This window comes from Petromyzon marinus, unplaced genomic scaffold (assembly GCF_048934315.1).
Source record: "Petromyzon marinus isolate PM22_M1 ecotype Great Lakes invasive population unplaced genomic scaffold, UKy_Petmar_22M1.pri1.0 PM_Scaffold_112, whole genome shotgun sequence".
Lineage (NCBI taxonomy): Eukaryota > Metazoa > Chordata > Hyperoartia > Petromyzontiformes > Petromyzontidae > Petromyzon > Petromyzon marinus.
Genome location: NW_027423072.1, coordinates 204,823 through 223,895, shown reverse-complemented (window position 1 = coordinate 223,895; position 19,073 = coordinate 204,823). Strand labels below are relative to the sequence as shown.

The window sequence follows — 19,073 nt, the reverse complement described above, 5'->3', positions numbered from 1 at the left end:
TTACCGAAAGAACCAACAATACCGGGTATTATTAGTCTATTTTACCGAGTTAATTGCATCCTCAGCTATTGAAATAGGTTTTACCCTTTTAACTGGCACAAAAACTGACACCTTTATTCAAGGCATCGTGTTTGCAATGACCACAACACAAGCAGTCAAAATGCAAACAAAAAAAAGACAACTCTGATAATAATATTGATATTGATATTGGCACTGTCCAGTTAAAAGGGTAAAACCTATTCCTATATCTTGTTGCTGGCAAAGGAGGTCTCATAATGTAAATGGCTCACCCCAAGCACCTCAATAACTCTGATGGTGCGCTGTTTTTAAAGTTGTACGCCTTTTGGCGTCTTCTGGTCCAACACCAATGGGAGAGACTAAAGGGCTCTAAGAAAATCCGTCTCGGGTGTGGACCAATCAAATTCAAGGACAGTGCCAATATCAATATTATCATCAGAGTTGTCTTTTTTGTGTTTGCATTTTGACTGCTTGTGTTGTGGTTATTGCAGACATGATGCCTTGAATAAAGGTGTCAGTTTTTGTGTGCCAGTTAAAAGGTGGTTAAAACCTATTCCTATATCTTGTTACTGGCAAAGGAGGTCTCATAATGTAAATGGCTCACCCCAAGCACCTCAATAACTCTGATGGTGCGCTGTTTTTAAAGTTGTACGCCTTTTGGCGTCTTCTGGTCCAACACCAGTGGAGAGACTAAGGGGCTCTAAGAAAATCCGTCTCGGGTGTGGACCAATCAAATTCAAGGACAGTGCCAATATCAATATTATTATTATCATCAGAGTTGTCTTTTTTTCGTGTGCATTTTGACTGCTTGTGTTGTGGTTATTGCAGACACGACGCCTTGAATAAAGGTGTCAGTTTTTTTTGTGTGCCAGTTAAAAGGTGGTTATAAAACCTATCCCCTCTATCTTGTCACTGGCGAAACGGAGGTCTCATAATGTAAATGCTCACCCCAAGCACCTCAATAACTCTGATGGTGCGCTGTTTTTTAAGTTGTACGCCTTTTGGCGTCTTCTGGTCCAACACCAGTGGAGAGACTAAAGGGCTCTAAGAAAAGCCGTCTCGGGTGTGGACCAATCAAATTCAAGGACAGTGCCAATATCAATATTATTAATATTATTATCATCAGAGTTGTCTTTTTTTCGTGTACATTTTGACTGCTTGTGTTGTGGTTATTGTAGAAAAGTTGATGCCTTGAATAAAGGTGTCAGTTTTTTTTTGTGTGCCAGTTAAAAGATGGTAAAAACCTATCCCCTCTATCTTGTCACTGGCGAAACGGAGGTCTCATAATGTAAATTGGCTCACCCCAAGCACCTCAATAACTCTGATGGTGCGCTGTTTTTAAAGTTGTACGCCTTTTGGCGTCTTCTGGTCCAACACCAGTGGAGAGACTAAAGGGCTCTAAGAAAATCCGTCTCGGGTGTGGACCAATCAAATTCAAGGACATTGCCAATATCAATATTATTATTATCAGAGTTGTCTCTTTTTCGTGTGCATTTTGACTGCTTGTGTTGTGGTTATTGTAGAAAAGTTGATACCTTGAATAAAGGTGTCAGTTTTGGTGCCAGTTAAAAGGGTAAAAACCTATTCCTCTATCTTGTTACTGGCAAAGGAGGTCTCATAATGTAAATGGCTCACCCCAAGCACCTCAATAACTCTGATGGTGCGCTGTTTTCAAAGTTGTACGCCTTTTGGCGTCTTCTGGTCCAACACCAGTGGGAGAGACTAAAGGGGCTCTAAGAAAATCCGTCTCGGGTGTGGACCAATCAAATTCAAGGACATTGCCAATATCAATATTATTATCATCAGAGTTGTCTTTTTTGTTTGCATTTTGACTGCTTGTGTTGTGGTTATTGCAGACATGATGCCTTGAATAAAGGTGTCAGTTTTTGTGCCAGTTAAAAGGGTATAAAACCTATTCCTCTATCTTGTTACTGGCAAAGGTCTCATAATGTAAATTCTCACCCCGAGCCCTCAATAACTCTGATGGTGCGCTGCTGTTTTTAAAGTTGTACGCCTTTTGGCGTCTTCTGGTCCAACACCAGTGGAGAGACTAAAGGGCTCTAAGAAAATCCGTCTCGGGTGTGGACCAATCAAATTCAAGGACAGTGCCAATATCAATATTATTATTATCATCAAAGTTGTCTTTTTTTCGTGTGCATTTTGACTGCTTGTGTTGTGGTTATTGTAGAAAAGTTGATGCCTTGAATAAAGGTGTCAGTTTTGGTGCCAGTTAAAAGGGTAAAAACCTATTCCTCTATCTTTTTACTGGCAAAGGAGGTCTCATAATGTAAATGGCTCACCCCAAGCACCTCAATAACTCTGATGGTGCGCTGTTTTTAAAGTTGTACGCCTTTTGGCGTCTTCTGGTCCAACACCAATGGGAGAGACTAAAGGGGCTCTAAGAAAATCCGTCTCGGGTGTGGACCAATCAAATTCAAGGACATTGCCAATATCATTATTATTATCATCAAAGTTGTCTTTTTTTTGTGTGCATTTTGACTGCTTGTGTGTTGTGGTTATTGCAGACACGACGCCTTGAATAAAGGTGTCAGTTTTTTTGTGTGCCAGTTAAAAGGTGGTTATAAAACCTATCCCCTCTATCTTGTCACTGGCGAAACGGAGGTCTCACAATAATCGTCCTCAGCGTTAAGCAGTGTGGATATTCTAGGCTTCATCATCTGAACCTTGTGCAACAATCATTCGTCGCTGCTTTTTTTGCCACAGCGCGTCTGCTGTACCTGCAGTGTGACACTTCTCCCCCCTCTCGCACCATTCATCATAAAGTTGTTGTTTTATTTTGGGTGGGGGTGGGGGGTGTGGTGAGATCGTGTCATCTATAAATGTGTCGTAACCCCTCCACCACCCACCCACCCCGACACGGCCAAACAGTAAAAAATATATATAATGCGTCACGTTTACAAAGGACAAAGTAGTTTGCTGCTTTAGCCCACACGCCGGTGTTGTTGTTGTTTGTTTGTTGTTGAAGAGTGAATCAACATCGTTTACAGTTTGAGTTTAGTAGTGCGACGTTTCGCTGGGTAACTACACATCAACCAGCAGCATCATCATCATCGTCATCATCATCATCATCGTCATCATCATCATCATCGGGAAATTCGCCAGAATGTTCAAGCCCTCTCCGACTTATTAAACCGCCCTAAACCCCGTCCCTTCTCCCACTTCGATAAAATCAAAAAATCAAAAAAATCCTAGCTCTGGTTGTCACACCTGATGATGATGATGATGATTGCTGGTGTTGCAGTCGAAACGTGGCGATTTGTTCATTTTAAAAAAAAAATTGTCAATAGTTTTATTTATTTGGTATTATTTATTTATTTTTTATTATTTCGCCCACCCCCCCGAACCGACCTGACCTCGGCTAAAGATCTAAAGAGCGCGGACCTCCCTGCCGCTAGCGAAAACTTTCGAACCCAGAAGCTTCAAGTGACTCTACGCGCAAGCGGGAAAAATAATCCGGCGGGAACAGCGGCAGAAACTTCGGGAAAAAGCAGCGTACACACCGCCAACGCTGTGTGCAAACAAACAATCCCGGTGGGATGCAAAGTCAAACAACAACAACCACAACAACAACCACAACAACCACAACAACCACAACAACAACCACAACCACAACAACAACCACAACAACAACCACAACAACAACCACAACAACAACCACAACAACAACCACAACCACAACAACCACAACCACAACAACAACCACAACCACAACAACAACCACAACCACAACAACAACCACAACAACCACAACCACAACAACCACAACCACAACAACCACAACCACAACCACAACAACCACAACAACAACCACAACCACAACAACAACCACAACAACAACAACCACAACAACCACAACAACAACCATAACAACAACAACCACAACAAAACAACAACCACAACAACAACCACAACAACAACAACCACAACAACCACAACAACCACAACAACCACAACCACAACCACAACAACCACAACAACCACAACAACAACCACAACAACAACCATAACAACCACAACAACAACCATAACAACAACCACAACAAAACAACAACCACAACAACAACCACAACAACAACCACAACAACAACAACCACAACAACAACCACAACAACAACAACAACCACAACCACAACAACAACCACAACAACCACAACAACAACAACCACAACAACAACCACAACAACAACCACAACAACAACCACAACAACAACCACAACAACAACCACCACCACAACCACCACAACAACCACAACAACAACAACCACCGGGGTTTAGGGCGGTGGGATGCAAAGTCAAACAACAACAACCACAACAACCACAACAACCACAACAACCACAACAACCACAACAATAACCACAACAACAACCACAACCACAACAACCACAACCACAACAACCACAACAACAACCACAACAACAACAACCACAACAACCAACCACCACAACAACCACCACGAGACAACAACAACAACAACAACCACCACCACAACAACCACAACAACCACAACAACAAAAACAACAACAACCACAACAACAACCACAACAACCACAACAACAACCACAACAACAACCACCGGGGTTTAGGGCGGTGGGATGCAAAGTCAAACAACAACAACAACCACAACAACCACCACAACAACAACAACAACCACAACAACCACAACAACCACAACAACAACCACAACAACCACAACAACAACAACCACAACAACCACAACCACCACAACAACCACCACGAGACAACAACAACCACCACCACAACAACCACAACAACCACAACCACAACAACAAAAACAACAACAACCACAACAACAACCACAACAACCACAACAACAACCAAAACAACAACCACCGGGGTTTAGGGCGGTGGGATGCAAAGTCAAACAACAACAACAACCACAACAACCACCACAACAACCACAACAACCACAACAACCACAACAACAACCACCACCACGAGACAACCACGATTCAGGCCGTCAGTCCAACTCCGTACCACAACAAAACTAACATCGCCAAAACCGAAAAAAAGTTTTTTTTCGAAATCACCAAAACATGAACACCAAAAACCCAGCAGCCCTGCCCTGGCTGCACGAGTCAATCCGCATCAGCAGGAGCATCGGTCGGAGTTTCACTTGTCTCAATGCACCCTTAGAGATCACAAGGGGGTGGGTGGTGGTGGTGGGGTTGGTGGTGGTGGGGTTGGTGTTGGTGGTTGAGAGGGATGGGGGTGGGGTTGGTGGTGGTGGTGGTGGGGTTGGTGGTGCGGGGGTGTGGTTGGTGGTGTTGGGTGGTGGTGTGGTTGGTGGGGGTGTGGTTGGTGGTGGTGGTGTGGTTGGTGGTGGTGTGGTTGGTGGTGGTGGTGTGGTTGGTGGGGGTGTGGTTGGTGGTGGTGGTGTGGTTGGTGGTGGTGGTGGGGTTGGTGGTGGTGTGGTTGGTGGTGGTGGTGTGGTTGGTGGTGGTGTGGTTGGTGGTGGTGGTGGGGTTGGTGGTGGTGTGGTTGGTGGTGGTGGTGTGGTTGGTGGGGGTGTGGTGGTGGAGTTGGTGGGGGTGGTGGTGTGGTTGGTGGGGGGTTGGTGGGGGGTTGGTGGTGATGTTGGTGGGGGTGTGGTGGTGGTGTGGTTGGTGGTGGGGGGTGATGTTGGTGGGGTTGGTGGTGATGGTGTGGTGGTGGGGTTGGTGGGGTGGTGTGGTTGGTGGTTGGTGGTGGTGTTGGTGGTGTGGTTGGTGGTTGGTGGTTGGTGGTGGTGTTGGTGGTGTTGGTGGTGTGGTTGGTGGTTGGTGGTGTGGTTGGTGGTTGGTGGTGGTGTTGGTGTTGTTGGTGGTGGTGTGGTGTTGGTGGTGGTGTTGGTGGTGTTGGTGGTGGTGTGGTGTTGGTGGTGGTGTTGGTGGTGTGGTGTTGGTGGTGTTGGTGTTGGTGGTGTTGGTGTGGTTGGTGTTGGTGGTGTTGGTGGTGTTGGTGGTGGTGTTGGTGGTGTTGGTGGTGTTGGTGGTGTTGGTGTGAGGGTGTTGGTGGTGTTGGTGTGGTTGGTGTTGGTGGTGTTGGTGGTGTTGGTGGTGGTGTTGGTGGTGTTGGTGGTGTTGGTGTCTCACCCCGAGCGGTCACGGTCCATGACAGTGAACCACTCCCCGCACTCGTCCCGCGTGGCGATGCCCAGCCGTGCCAGACTCTCCTGCAGGTACACAGAGTGGTGGTGGTGATGGTGATGGTGGTGAGTGTGGTGGTGGTGGTGAGTGTGATAGTGGTGGTGATGGTGGTGAGTGTGGTGAGTGGGGTGAGTGTGATAGTGGTGGTGATGGTGGTGAGTGTGATGGTGGTGGTGATGGTGGTGAGTGTGGTGATAGTGGTGAGTGTGATAGTGGTGGTGATGGTGGTGAGTGTGGTGAGTGGGGTGAGTGTGGTGGTGATGGTGGTGATGGTGATGGTGAGTGTGTTGATGGTGGTGGTGGTGGTGGTGAGTGTGGTGATGGTGGTGGTGATGGTGGTGAGTGTGGTGATGGTGGTGGTGATGGTGGTGAGTGTGGTGGTGATGGTGGTGAGTGTGGTGGTGAGTGTGGTGGTGAGTGTGGTGGTGAGTGTGGTGAGTGTGGTGAGTGTGGTGGTGGTGGTGGTGAGTGTGGTGGTAGTGGTGGTGAGTGTGGTGAGTGTGGTGGTGAGTGTGGTGATGAGTGTGGTGAGTGTGGTGGTGAGTGTGGTGGTGAGTGTGGTGATGGTGGTGGTGAGTGTGGTGGTGGTGATGGTGATGATGGTGGTGATGGTGGTGGTGGTGATGGTGGTGGTGGTGATGGTGGTGATGGTGGTGATGGTGATGGTGGTGGGTGTGGTGAGTGTGGTGGTGGTGATGGTGGTGGGTGTGGTGAGTGTGGTGATGGTGGTGGTGATGGTGGTGGTGATGGTGGTGGTGGTGGTAGTGATGGTGGTGGTGGTGATGGTGGTGGTGGTGATGGTGATGGTGGTGGTAGTGATGGTGGTGGTGAGTGTGGTGATGGTGGTGAGTGTGGTGGTGGTGATGGTGATGGTGGTGGTGGTGGTGAGTGTGGTGGTGGTGGTGGTGGTGATGGTGGTGGTGGTGATGGTGGTGAGTGTGGTGATGGTGGTGAGTGTGGTGAGTGTGGTGGTGGTGGTGAGTGTGGTGATGGTGGTGGTGGTGGTGATGGTGGTGGTAGTGATGGTGGTGGTGGTGGTGGTGATGGTGGTGAGTGTGGTGATGGTGGTGAGTGTGGTGATGGTGGTTGTGAGTGTGGTGAGTGTGGTGGTGGTGAGTGTGGTGATGGTGGTGGTGGTGGTAGTGATGGTGGTGGTGGTGATGGTGGTGGTGGTGATGGTGGTGGTGGTGAGTGTGGTGATGGTGGTGGTGGTGGTGATGATGATGGTGGTGAGTGTGGTGGTGGTGGTGAGTGTGGTGGTGGTGGTGGTGGTGAGTGTGGTGGTGGTGGTGAGTGTGGTGGTGGTGGTGGTGATGGTGGTGGTGGTGGTGATGGTGGTGGTGATGGTGGTGGTGGTGATGGTGGTGAGTGTGGTGATGGTGGTGAGTGTGGTGGTGGTGGTGGTGATGGTGGTGGTGGTGGTGGTGAGTGTGGTGGTGGTGGTGGTGATGGTGGTGGTGGTGGTGGTGGTGATGGTGGTGAGTGTGGTGATGGTGGTGAGTGTGGTGAGTGTGGTGGTGGTGAGTGTGGTGATGGTGGTGGTGGTGGTAGTGATGGTGGTGGTGGTGGTGATGATGGTGGTGGTGATGGTGGTGATGGTGGTGAGTGTGGTGATGGTGGTGAGTGTGGTGATGGTGGTGGTGAGTGTGGTGAGTGTGGTGAGTGTGGTGGTGGTGAGTGTGGTGATGGTGGTGGTGGTGGTGGTAGTGATGGTGGTGGTGGTGATGGTGGTGATGGTGGTGGTGGTGGTGATGATGATGGTGGTGGTGGTGAGTGTGGTGGTGGTGGTGGTGGTGGTGGTGAGTGTGGTGGTGGTGGTGGTGAGTGTGGTGGTGGTGGTGGTGGTGAGTGTGGTGGTGGTGGTGGTGAGTGTGGTGGTGGTGGTGGTGAGTGTAGTGGTGAGTGTGGTGAGTGTGGTGGTGGTGGTGAGTGTGGTGAGTGTGGTGGTGGTGGTGGTGAGTGTGTTGGTGGTGAGTGTGGTGGTGATGGTGATGGTGGTGGTGGTGATGGTGGTGATGGTGGTGGTGGTGAGTGTGGTGATGGTGGTGAGTGTGGTGAGTGTGGTGATGGTGGTGGTGAGTGTGGTGAGTGTGGTGATGGTGGTGATGGTGGTGAGTGTGGTGAGTGTGGTGATGGTGAGTGTGGTGAGTGTGGTGGTGGTGGTGGTGAGTGTTATGATGGTGGTGATGGTGGTGGTGGTGAGTGTGGTGGTGGTGATGGTGGTGGTGAGTGTGGTGGTGAGTGTGGTGATGGTGGTGATGGTGGTGAGTGTGGTGATGGTGGTGGTGGTGGTGGTGATGGTGGTGGTGAGTGTGATGATGGTGGTGGTGGTGAGTGTGGTGATGGTGGTGGTGGTGATGGTGGTGGTGGTGGTGATGGTGGTGGTGAGTGTGATGATGGTGGTGGTGGTGAGTGTGGTGATGGTGGTGGTGGTGAGTGTGATGAGTGTGGTGATGGTGGTGATGGTGGTGAGTGTGGTGAGTGTGGTGATGGTGAGTGTGGTGGGTGTGGTGGTGGTGGTGGTGAGTGTGGTGATGGTGGTGATGGTGGTGGTGATGGTGGTGGTGAGTGTGGTGGTGAGTGTGGTGATGGTGGTGATGGTGGTGAGTGTGGTGATGGTGGTGGTGGTGATGATGGTGGTGGTGGTGATGGTGGTGAGTGTGGTGATGGTGGTGGTGAGTGTGGTGAGTGTGGTGGTGGTGAGTGTGGTGATGGTGGTGGTGGTGGTAGTGATGGTGGTGGTGGTGATGGTGGTGGTGGTGATGGTGGTGAGTGTGGTGAGTGTGGTGATGGTGGTGGTGGTGGTGGTGGTGAGTGTGGTGAGTGTGGTGATGGTGGTGGTGGTGAGTGTGGTGGTGGTGGTGGTGAGTGTGGTGAGTGTGGTGGTGGTGAGTGTGGTGATGGTGGTGGTGGTAGTGATGGTGGTGGTGGTGATGGTGGTGGTGGTGGTAGTGATGGTGGTGGTGGTGAGTGTGGTGAGTGTGGTGATGGTGGTGGTGGTGAGTGTGGTGAGTGTGGTGATGGTGGTGGTGGTGAGTGTGGTGGTGGTGGTGAGTGTGGTGGTGGTGGTGGTGAGTGTGGTGAGTGTGGTGGTGGTGGTGAGTGTGGTGAGTGTGGTGGTGAGTGTGGTGAGTGTGGTGAGTGTGGTGGTGAGTGTGGTGGTAGTGATGGTGGTGGTGGTGATGATGGTGGTGGTGGTGGTGATGGTGGTGAGTGTGGTGATGGTGGTGAGTGTGGTGATGGTGGTGGTGAGTGTGGTGAGTGTGGTGAGTGTGGTGGTGGTGAGTGTGGTGATGGTGGTGGTGGTGGTAGTGATGGTGGTGGTGGTGATGGTGGTGGTGGTGATGGTGGTGGTGGTGAGTGTGGTGAGTGTGGTGATGGTGGTGATGGTGGTGAGTGTGGTGAGTGTGGTGATGGTGAGTGTGGTGAGTGTGGTGGTGGTGGTGGTGAGTGTGGTGATGGTGGTGATGGTGGTGGTGAGTGTGATGATGGTGGTGGTGGTGAGTGTGGTGATGGTGGTGGTGGTGAGTGTGGTGATGTTGGTGGTGGTGATGGTGGTGGTGATGGTGGTGGTGAGTGTGATGATGGTGGTGGTGGTGAGTGTGGTGATGGTGGTGGTGGTGGTGGTGAGTGTGGTGATGGTGGTGATGGTGGTGAGTGTGGTGAGTGTGGTGATGGTGAGTGTGGTGAGTGTGGTGGTGGTGGTGGTGGTGAGTGTGGTGATGGTGGTGGTGGTGGTGAGTGTGGTGGTGGTGATGGTGGTGGTGAGTGTGGTGGTGAGTGTGGTGATGGTGGTGATGGTGGTGAGTGTGGTGATGGTGGTGGTGATGGTGGTGGTGGTGAGTGTGGTGGTGGTGGTGAGTGTGGTGGTGGTGGTGATGGTGGTGGTGAGTGTGATGATGGTGGTGGTGGTGAGTGTGGTGATGGTGGTGGTGATGGTGGTGAGTGTGGTGATGGTGGTGAGTGTGGTGATGGTGGTGAGTGTGGTGGTGGTGGTGGTGATGGTGATGAGTGTGGTGGTGAGCGTGGTGGTGGTGGTGGTGGTGGTGATTGGTGGTGGTGGTGATGGTGGTGGTGGTGGTGATGATGGTGGTGGTGGTGATGGTGGTGGTGGTGGTGATGGTGATGGTGGTGATGGTGGTGAGTGTGGTGATGGTGGTGGTGGTGAGTGTGGTGATGGTGGTGGTGGTGAGTGTGGTGAGTGTGGTGATGAGTGTGGTGAGTGTGGTGATGGTGGTCAGTGTGGTGAGTGTGGTGATGGTGAGTGTGGTGAGTGTGGTGGTGGTGGTGAGTGTGGTGATGGTGGTGATGGTGGTGAGTGTGGTGGTGGTGGTGGTGAGTGTGGTGATGGTGGTGGTGGTGAGTGTGGTGATGGTGGTGGTGATGGTGGTGAGTGTGGTGATGGTGGTGGTGGTGATGGTGGTGAGTGTGGTGAGTGTGGTGAGTGTGGTGGTGGTGGTGAGTGTGGTGGTGGTGGTGAGTGTGGTGATGGTGGTGATGGTGGTGGTGGTGGTGATGGTGGTGGTGAGTGTGGTGATGAGTGTGGTGATGGTGGTGGTGATGATGGTGGTGGTGGTGAGTGTGGTGATGGTGGGTGTGGTGGTGGTGGTGGTGGTGAGTGTGGTGGTGGTGGTGGTGGTGTTGAGTGTGGTGGTGGTGGTGGTGATGGTGAGTGTGGTGGTGGTGGTGATGGTGGTGATGGTGATGATGGTGGTGGTGGTGATGTTGGTGATGGTGGTGGTGAGTGTGGTGATGGTGGTGGTGGTGAGTGTGGTGATGGTGGTGGTGATGGTGGTGGTGGTGGTGATGGTGGTGGTGGTGACGAGGTGGTGATGGTGGTGCGGTGGGTGCGGTGAGATAGTGCGGTGCTACTACTACTGATAATACTATTACTGCTACTACTACTGATACTACTATTACTACTACTACTGATACTACTATTACTGCTACTACTACTGATAATACTATTACTGCTACTACTACTGATAATACTATTACTGCTACTACTACTATAAAACTATTACTGCTACTACTACTGATATTACTATTACTGATACTACTACTGATACTACTATTACTGATACTACTACTGATACTACTATTACTGCTACTACTACTGATATTACTATTACTGATACTACTACTGATACTACTATTACTGCTACTACTACTGATATTACAATCACTGCTACTACTACTGATATTACTGCTGCTACTACTACTGATATTACTGCTGCTACTACTACTGATATTACTGCTACTACTACTGATACTACTATTACTGCTACTACTACTGATATTACTGCTGCTACTACTGATATTACTGTTACTACTACTACTGATATTACTGCTGCTACTACTGATATTACTGCTACTACTACTACTGATATTACTGCTGCTACTACTACTGATATTACTGCTACTACTGATATTACTGCTACTACTGATATTACTGCTACTACTGATATTACTGCTACTACTACTACTGATATTACTGCTACTACTACTGATACTACTATTACTGCTACTACTACTGATATTACTGCTGCTACTACTGATATTACTGTTACTACTACTACTGATATTACTGCTACTACTACTACTGATATTACTGCTGCTACTACTACTGATATTACTGCTACTACTGATATTACTGCTACTACTGATATTACTGCTACTACTGATATTACTGCTACTACTACTGATATTACAATCACTGCTACTACTACTGATATTACTGCTACTACTGATATTACTGCTACTACTACTACTGATATTACTGCTACTACTGATACTACTATTACTGCTACTACTACTGATATTACTGCTGCTACTACTACTGATATTACTGCTGCTACTACTACTGATATTACTGCTACTACTACTACTGATATTACTGCTACTACTACTACTGATATTACTGCTGCTACTACTACTGATATTACTGCTGCTACTACTACTGATATTACTGCTGCTACTACTACTGATATTACTGCTGCTACTACTACTGATATTACTGCTACTACTGATATTACTGCTACTACTACTACTGATATTACTGCTACTACTGATACTACTATTACTGCTACTACTACTGATATTACTGCTGCTACTACTACTGATATTACTGCTGCTACTACTACTGATATTACTGCTACTACTACTGATATTACTGCTACTACTACTACTGATATTACTGCTGCTACTACTACTGATATTACTGCTGCTACTACTACTGATATTACTGCTGCTACTACTACTGATATTACTGCTGCTACTACTACTGATATTACTGCTGCTACTACTGATATTACTGCTGCTACTACTACTGATATTACTGCTACTACTACTACTGATATTACTGCTTCTACTACTGATAATACTATTACTGCTACTACTACTGATAATACTATTACTGCTACTACTACTGATAATACTATTACTGCTACTACTACTGATAATACTATTACTGCTACTACTACTGATAATACTATTACTGCTACTACTACTGATACTACTATTACTGCTACTACTACTGATACTACTATTACTGCTACTACTACTAATAATACTATTACTGCTACTACTACTGATAATACTATTACTGCTGGTACTACTGATACTACTATTACTGCTACTACTACTGATACTACTACTACTGCTACTACTACTGATAATACTATTACTGCTACTACTACTGATATTACTGCTGCTACTACTACTGATATTACTGCTACTACTACTGATACTACTATTACTGCTACTACTACTGATATTACTGCTGCTACTACTACTGATATTACTGCTGCTACTACTACTGATATTACTGCTACTACTACTACTGATATTACTGCTACTACTACTGATATTACTGCTACTACTACTACTGATACTACTATTACTGCTACTACTACTGATATTACTGCTGCTACTACTACTGATATTACTGCTACTACTACTGATATTACTGCTGCTACTACTGATATTACTGCTACTACTACTACTGATATTACTGCTACTACTACTACTGATATTACTGCTGCTACTACTACTGATATTACTGCTGCTACTACTACTGATATTACTGCTGCTACTACTACTGATATTACTGCTGCTACTACTGATATTACTGCTGCTACTACTGATATTACTGCTACTACTACTGATATTACTGCTGCTACTACTACTGATATTACTGCTGCTACTACTGATATTACTGCTGCTACTACTGATATTACTGCTACTACTACTACTATTGATATTACTGCTACTACTACTGATATTACTGCTGCTACTACTACTGATATTACTGCTACTACTACTACTGATATTACTGCTACTACTACTGATATTACTGCTGCTACTACTACTGATATTACTGCTGCTACTACTACTGATATTACTGCTGCTATTGCTACTACTGCTACTGATATTACTACTGCTACTACTGCTGATATTACTGCTGCTACTATTACTGCTGCTACTACTACTACTACTGCTGCTACTGCTGCTACTACTGCTACTACTACTGATATTACTGCTGCTACTACTGATATTACTGCTGCTACTACTACTGATATAACTGCTACTACTACTGATATAACTACTACTACTACTGATATTACTGCTACTACTACTACTGATATTACTGCTGCTACTACTGCTACTACTACTACTATTGATATTACTGCTACTACTACTGATATTACTGCTGCTACTACTACTGATATTACTGCTACTACTACTACTGATATTACTGCTGCTACTACTACTGATATTACTGCTGCTACTACTACTGATATTACTGCTGCTACTACTACTGATATTACTGCTGCTATTGCTACTACTGCTACTGATATTACTACTGCTACTACTGCTGATATTACTGCTGCTACTATTACTGCTGCTACTACTACTACTACTGCTGCTACTGCTACTACTACTGCTACTACTACTGATATTACTGCTACTACTACTGCTACTACTACTGATATTACTGCTGCTACTACTGATATTACTGCTGCTACTACTACTGATATAACTGCTACTACTACTGATATAACTACTACTACTACTACTGATATTACTGCTACTACTACTACTGATATTACTGCTACTACTACTACTGATATTACTGCTACTACTACTACTGATATTATTGCTACTACTACTACTGATATTACTGCTGCTACTACTACTGATATTACTGCTACTACTACTACTGATATTACTGCTACTACTACTGATATTACTGCTGCTACTACTACTGATATTACTGCTACTACTACTACTGATATTACTGCTACTACTACTGATATTACTGCTGCTACTACTACTGATATTACTGCTGCTACTACTACTGATATTACTGCTACTACTACTACTGATATTACTGCTACTACTACTGATATTACTGCTGCTACTACTACTGATATTACTACTGCTACTACTACTGATATTACTGCTACTACTACTGATATTACTACTGCTACTACTACTGATATTACTGCTACTACTACTGATATTACTGCTGCTATTACTGATATTACTGCTGCTACTACTACTGATATTACTGCTGCTACTACTACTACTGATATTACTGCTGCTACTACTACTGATATTACTGCTACTACTACTACTGATATTACTGCTACTACTACTGATATTACTGCTGCTACTACTACTGATATTACTGCTACTACTACTACTGATATTACTGCTACTACTACTGATATTACTGCTGCTACTACTACTGATATTACTGCTGCTACTACTACTGATATTACTGCTGCTACTACTACTGATATTACTGCTGCTACTACTACTGATATTACTGCTGCTACTACTACTGATATTACTGCTGCTACTACTACTGATATTACTGCTACTACTACTACTGATATTACTGCTACTACTACTACTGATATTACTGCTACTACTACTACTGATATTACTGCTGCTACTACTACTGATATTACTGCTGCTACTACTACTGATATTACTGCTGCTACTACTACTGATATTACTGCTGCTACTACTACTGATATTACTGCTACTACTACTACTGATATTACTGCTGCTACTACTACTGATATTACTGCTGCTACTACTACTGATATTACTGCTACTACTACTGATATTACTACTGCTACTACTACTGATATTACTGCTACTACTACTGATATTACTGCTGCTATTACTGATATTACTGCTGCTACTACTACTGATATTACTGCTGCTACTACTACTACTGATATTACTGCTGCTACTACTACTGATATTACTGCTGCTACTACTACTGATATTACTGCTACTACTACTACTGATATTACTGCTACTACTACTGATATTACTGCTGCTACTACTACTGATATTACTGCTACTACTACTACTGATATTACTGCTACTACTACTGATATTACTGCTGCTACTACTACTGATATTACTGCTGCTACTACTACTGATATTACTGCTGCTACTACTACTGATATTACTGCTGCTACTACTACTGATATTACTGCTGCTACTACTACTGATATTACTGCTGCTACTACTACTGATATTACTGCTACTACTACTACTGATATTACTGCTACTACTACTACTGATATTACTGCTACTACTACTACTGATATTACTGCTGCTACTACTACTGATATTACTGCTGCTACTACTACTGATATTACTGCTGCTACTACTACTGATATTACTGCTGCTACTACTACTGATATTACTGCTGCTACTACTACTGATATTACTGCTACTACTACTGATATTACAATCACTGCTACTACTACTGATATTACTGCTGCTACTACTACTGATATTACTGCTGCTACTACTACTGATATTACTGCTACTACTACTACTGATATTACTGCTACTACTACTGATACTACTATTACTACTACTGATATTACTGCTGCTACTACTACTGATATTACAATCACTGCTACTACTACTGATATTACTGCTGCTACTACTACTGATATTACTGCTGCTACTACTACTGATATTACTGCTGCTACTACTGATATTACTGCTGCTACTACTACTGATATTACTGCTGCTACTACTACTGATATTACTGCTACTACTACTGATATTACTGCTGCTACTACTACTGATATTACTGCTGCTACTACTACTGATATTACTGCTACTACTACTGATATTACTGCTGCTACTACTACTGATATTACTGCTACTACTACTGATATTACTGCTGCTACTACTACTGATATTACTGCTACTACTACTACTGATATTACTGCTACTACTACTACTGCTACTACTACTACTGATATTACTGCTACTACTACTACTGATATTATTACTGCTACTACTACTGCTACTACTACTGATATTACTGCTACTACTACTGCTACTACTGCTGCTACTGCTGCTACTGCTGCTACTACTACTGATACTACTACTACTGATATTACTACTGCTGCTACTACTACTGATATTACTGCTGCTACTACTACTGATACTACTATTACTACTACTGATATTACTGCTGCTACTGCTGCTACTGCCGCTGTACCTGCAGCTGCGGCAGCTGCAGCTGCTTCTTGAGCACCGAGCTGGTGGCTTGGCCATGCTCCTCCGCCATGGAGTAGAAGAAATCCTTCCACTTGACCAGCACCTCGGAGAACTGCATCTGATGAGAGGGAGAGAGGAAGGGTGGGTGGGTGGGTGAGTGGATGGGTGGGTGAGTGGGTGGATGGGTCAGTGAGTGGGTGGATGGGTCAGTGAGTGGGTGGATGGGTGAGTGGGTGGGTGGGTGAGTGGGTGGGTGAGTGGGTGGGTGAGTGGGTGAGTGGGTGGGTGAGTGGGTGGGTGAGCGGGTGGGTGGGTGGGTGAGTGGGTAGGTGAGTGGGTGGGTGGGTGAGTGGGTGGATGGGTGAGTGGGTGGGTGAGTGGGTGGGTGAGTGGGTGAGTGGGTGGGTGGGTGGGTGAGTGGGTAGGTTAGTGGGTGGGTGGATGGGTGAGTGGGTGGGTGGATGGGTGGGTGAGTGGGTGGGTGGGTGGGTGAGTGGGTGAGTGGGTGAGTGGGTAGGTTAGTGGGTGGGTGGATGGGTGAGTAGGTGGGTGGATGGGTGGGTGAGTGGGTGGGTGGGTGGGTGAGTAAGTGAGTGGGTGGGTGGGTGAGTGGGTGGGTGGGTGGGTGAGTGGGTGGGTGGGTGGGTGTGTGAGTGGGTGAGTGGGTGGGTGAGTGGGTGAGTGGGTGGGTGGGTGAGTGGGTGGGTGGATGGGTGAGTGGGTGGGTGGATGGGTGGGTGAGTGGGTGGGTGGGTGGGTGAGTGGGTGAGTGGGTGGGTGGGTGGGTGAGTGGGTGGGTGAGTGGGTAGGTTAGTGGGTGGGTGGATGGGTGAGTGGGTGGGTGGATGGGTGGGTGAGTGGGTGGGTGGGTGAGTAAGTGAGTGGGTGGATGGGTCAGTGAGTGGGTGGATGGGTGAGTGGGTGGATGGGTGAGTGGGTGGATGGGTGAGTGGGTGGATGGGTGAGTGGGTGGATGGGTGAGTGGGTGGGTAGGTGAGTGGGTGGATGGGTGAGTGGGTGGATGGGTGGGTGGGTGGATGGGTGAGTGGGTGGATGGGTGGGTGAGTGGGTGAGTGGGTGGGTGAGTGAGTGAGTGAGTGGGTGGATGAGTGGGTGGATGAGTGAGTGGGTGGGTGGGTGGGTGAGTGAGTGGGTGGATGGGTCAGTGAGTGGGTGGATGGGTGAGTGGGTGGATGGGTGAGTGGGTGGATGGGTGAGTTGGTGGGTGGGTGAGTGGGTGGGTGGGTGAGTGGGTGAGTGGGTGGGTGGGTGGGTGAGCGGGTGGGTGGGTGAGTGGGTGGGTGAGTGGGTGGATGGGTGAGTGGGTGGGTGAGTGGGTGAGTGGGTGGGTGAGTGGGTAGGTTAGTGGGTGGGTGGATGGGTGAGTGGGTGGGTGGATGGGTGGGTGAGTGGGTGGGTGGGTGGGTGAGTAAGTGAGTGGGTGGATGGGTCAGTGAGTGGGTGGATGGGTGAGTGGGTGGATGGGTGAGTGGGTGGATGGATGGGTGAGTGGGTGGATGGGTGAGTGGGTGGATGGGTGAGTGGGTGGATGGGTGAGTGGGTGGGTAGGTGAGTGGGTGGATGGGTGAGTGGGTGGATGGGTGAGTGGGTGGATGGGTGAGTGGGTGGATGGGTGAGTGGGTGGATGGGTGGGTGAGTGGGTGAGTGGGTGAGTGGGTGGGTGAGTGAGTGAGTGAGTGGGTGGATGAGTGGGTGGATGAGTGAGTGGGTGGGTGGGTGGGTGAGTGGGTGGATGGGTCAGTGAGTGGGTGGATGGGTGAGTGGGTGGATGGGTGAGTGGGTGGGTGGGTGAGTGGGTGGGTGGGTGAGTGGGTGGGTGGGTGAGTGGGTGAGTGGGTGAGCGGGTGGGTGGGTGAGTGGGTAGGTGAGTGGGTGGGTGGGTGAGTGGGTGGGTGAGTGGGTGGATGGGTGAGTGGGTGGGTGAGTGGGTGGGTGAGTGGGTGAGTGGGTGAGTGGGTGGGTGAGTGGGTAGGTTAGTGGGTGGGTGGATGGGTGAGTGGGTGGGTGGATGGGTGGGTGAGTGGGTGGGTGGGTGGGTGAGTAAGTGAGTGGGTGGATGGGTCAGTGAGTGGGTGGATGGGTGAGTGGGTGGATGGGTGAGTGGGTGGATGGGTGAGTGGGTGGATGGGTGAGTGGGTGGATGGGTGAGTGGGTGGGTAGGTGAGTGGGTGGATGGGTGAGTGGGTGGATGGGTGAGTGGGTGGATGGGGTGAGTGGGTGGGTGGGTGGGTGAGTGGGTGGGTGGGTGGGTGAGTGGGTGGGTGAGTGAGTGAGTGGGTGGATGAGTGGGTGGATGAGTGAGTGGGTGGGTGGGTGAG

At 47.8% G+C, this 19,073-nt stretch overlaps 1 protein-coding gene across 2 annotated transcripts in view; it reads right to left on the bottom strand.

The window, feature by feature from the left end:
• The window catches only part of LOC116958410 (proline dehydrogenase 1, mitochondrial-like), a 100,200-nt gene that overhangs the window by 37,780 nt on the left and 43,347 nt on the right, over window positions 1–19,073 (bottom strand). For both annotated transcript variants that reach the window (XM_076063408.1, XM_076063407.1), the window contains exons 8-9: window positions 16,742–16,852; window positions 6,133–6,218 (exon numbers count right to left, since the gene is read on the bottom strand). In XM_076063408.1, the coding sequence (XP_075919523.1) occupies window positions 6,133–6,218; window positions 16,742–16,852 (197 nt within the window). The remainder of the gene's footprint in view (window positions 1–6,132; window positions 6,219–16,741; window positions 16,853–19,073) is intronic.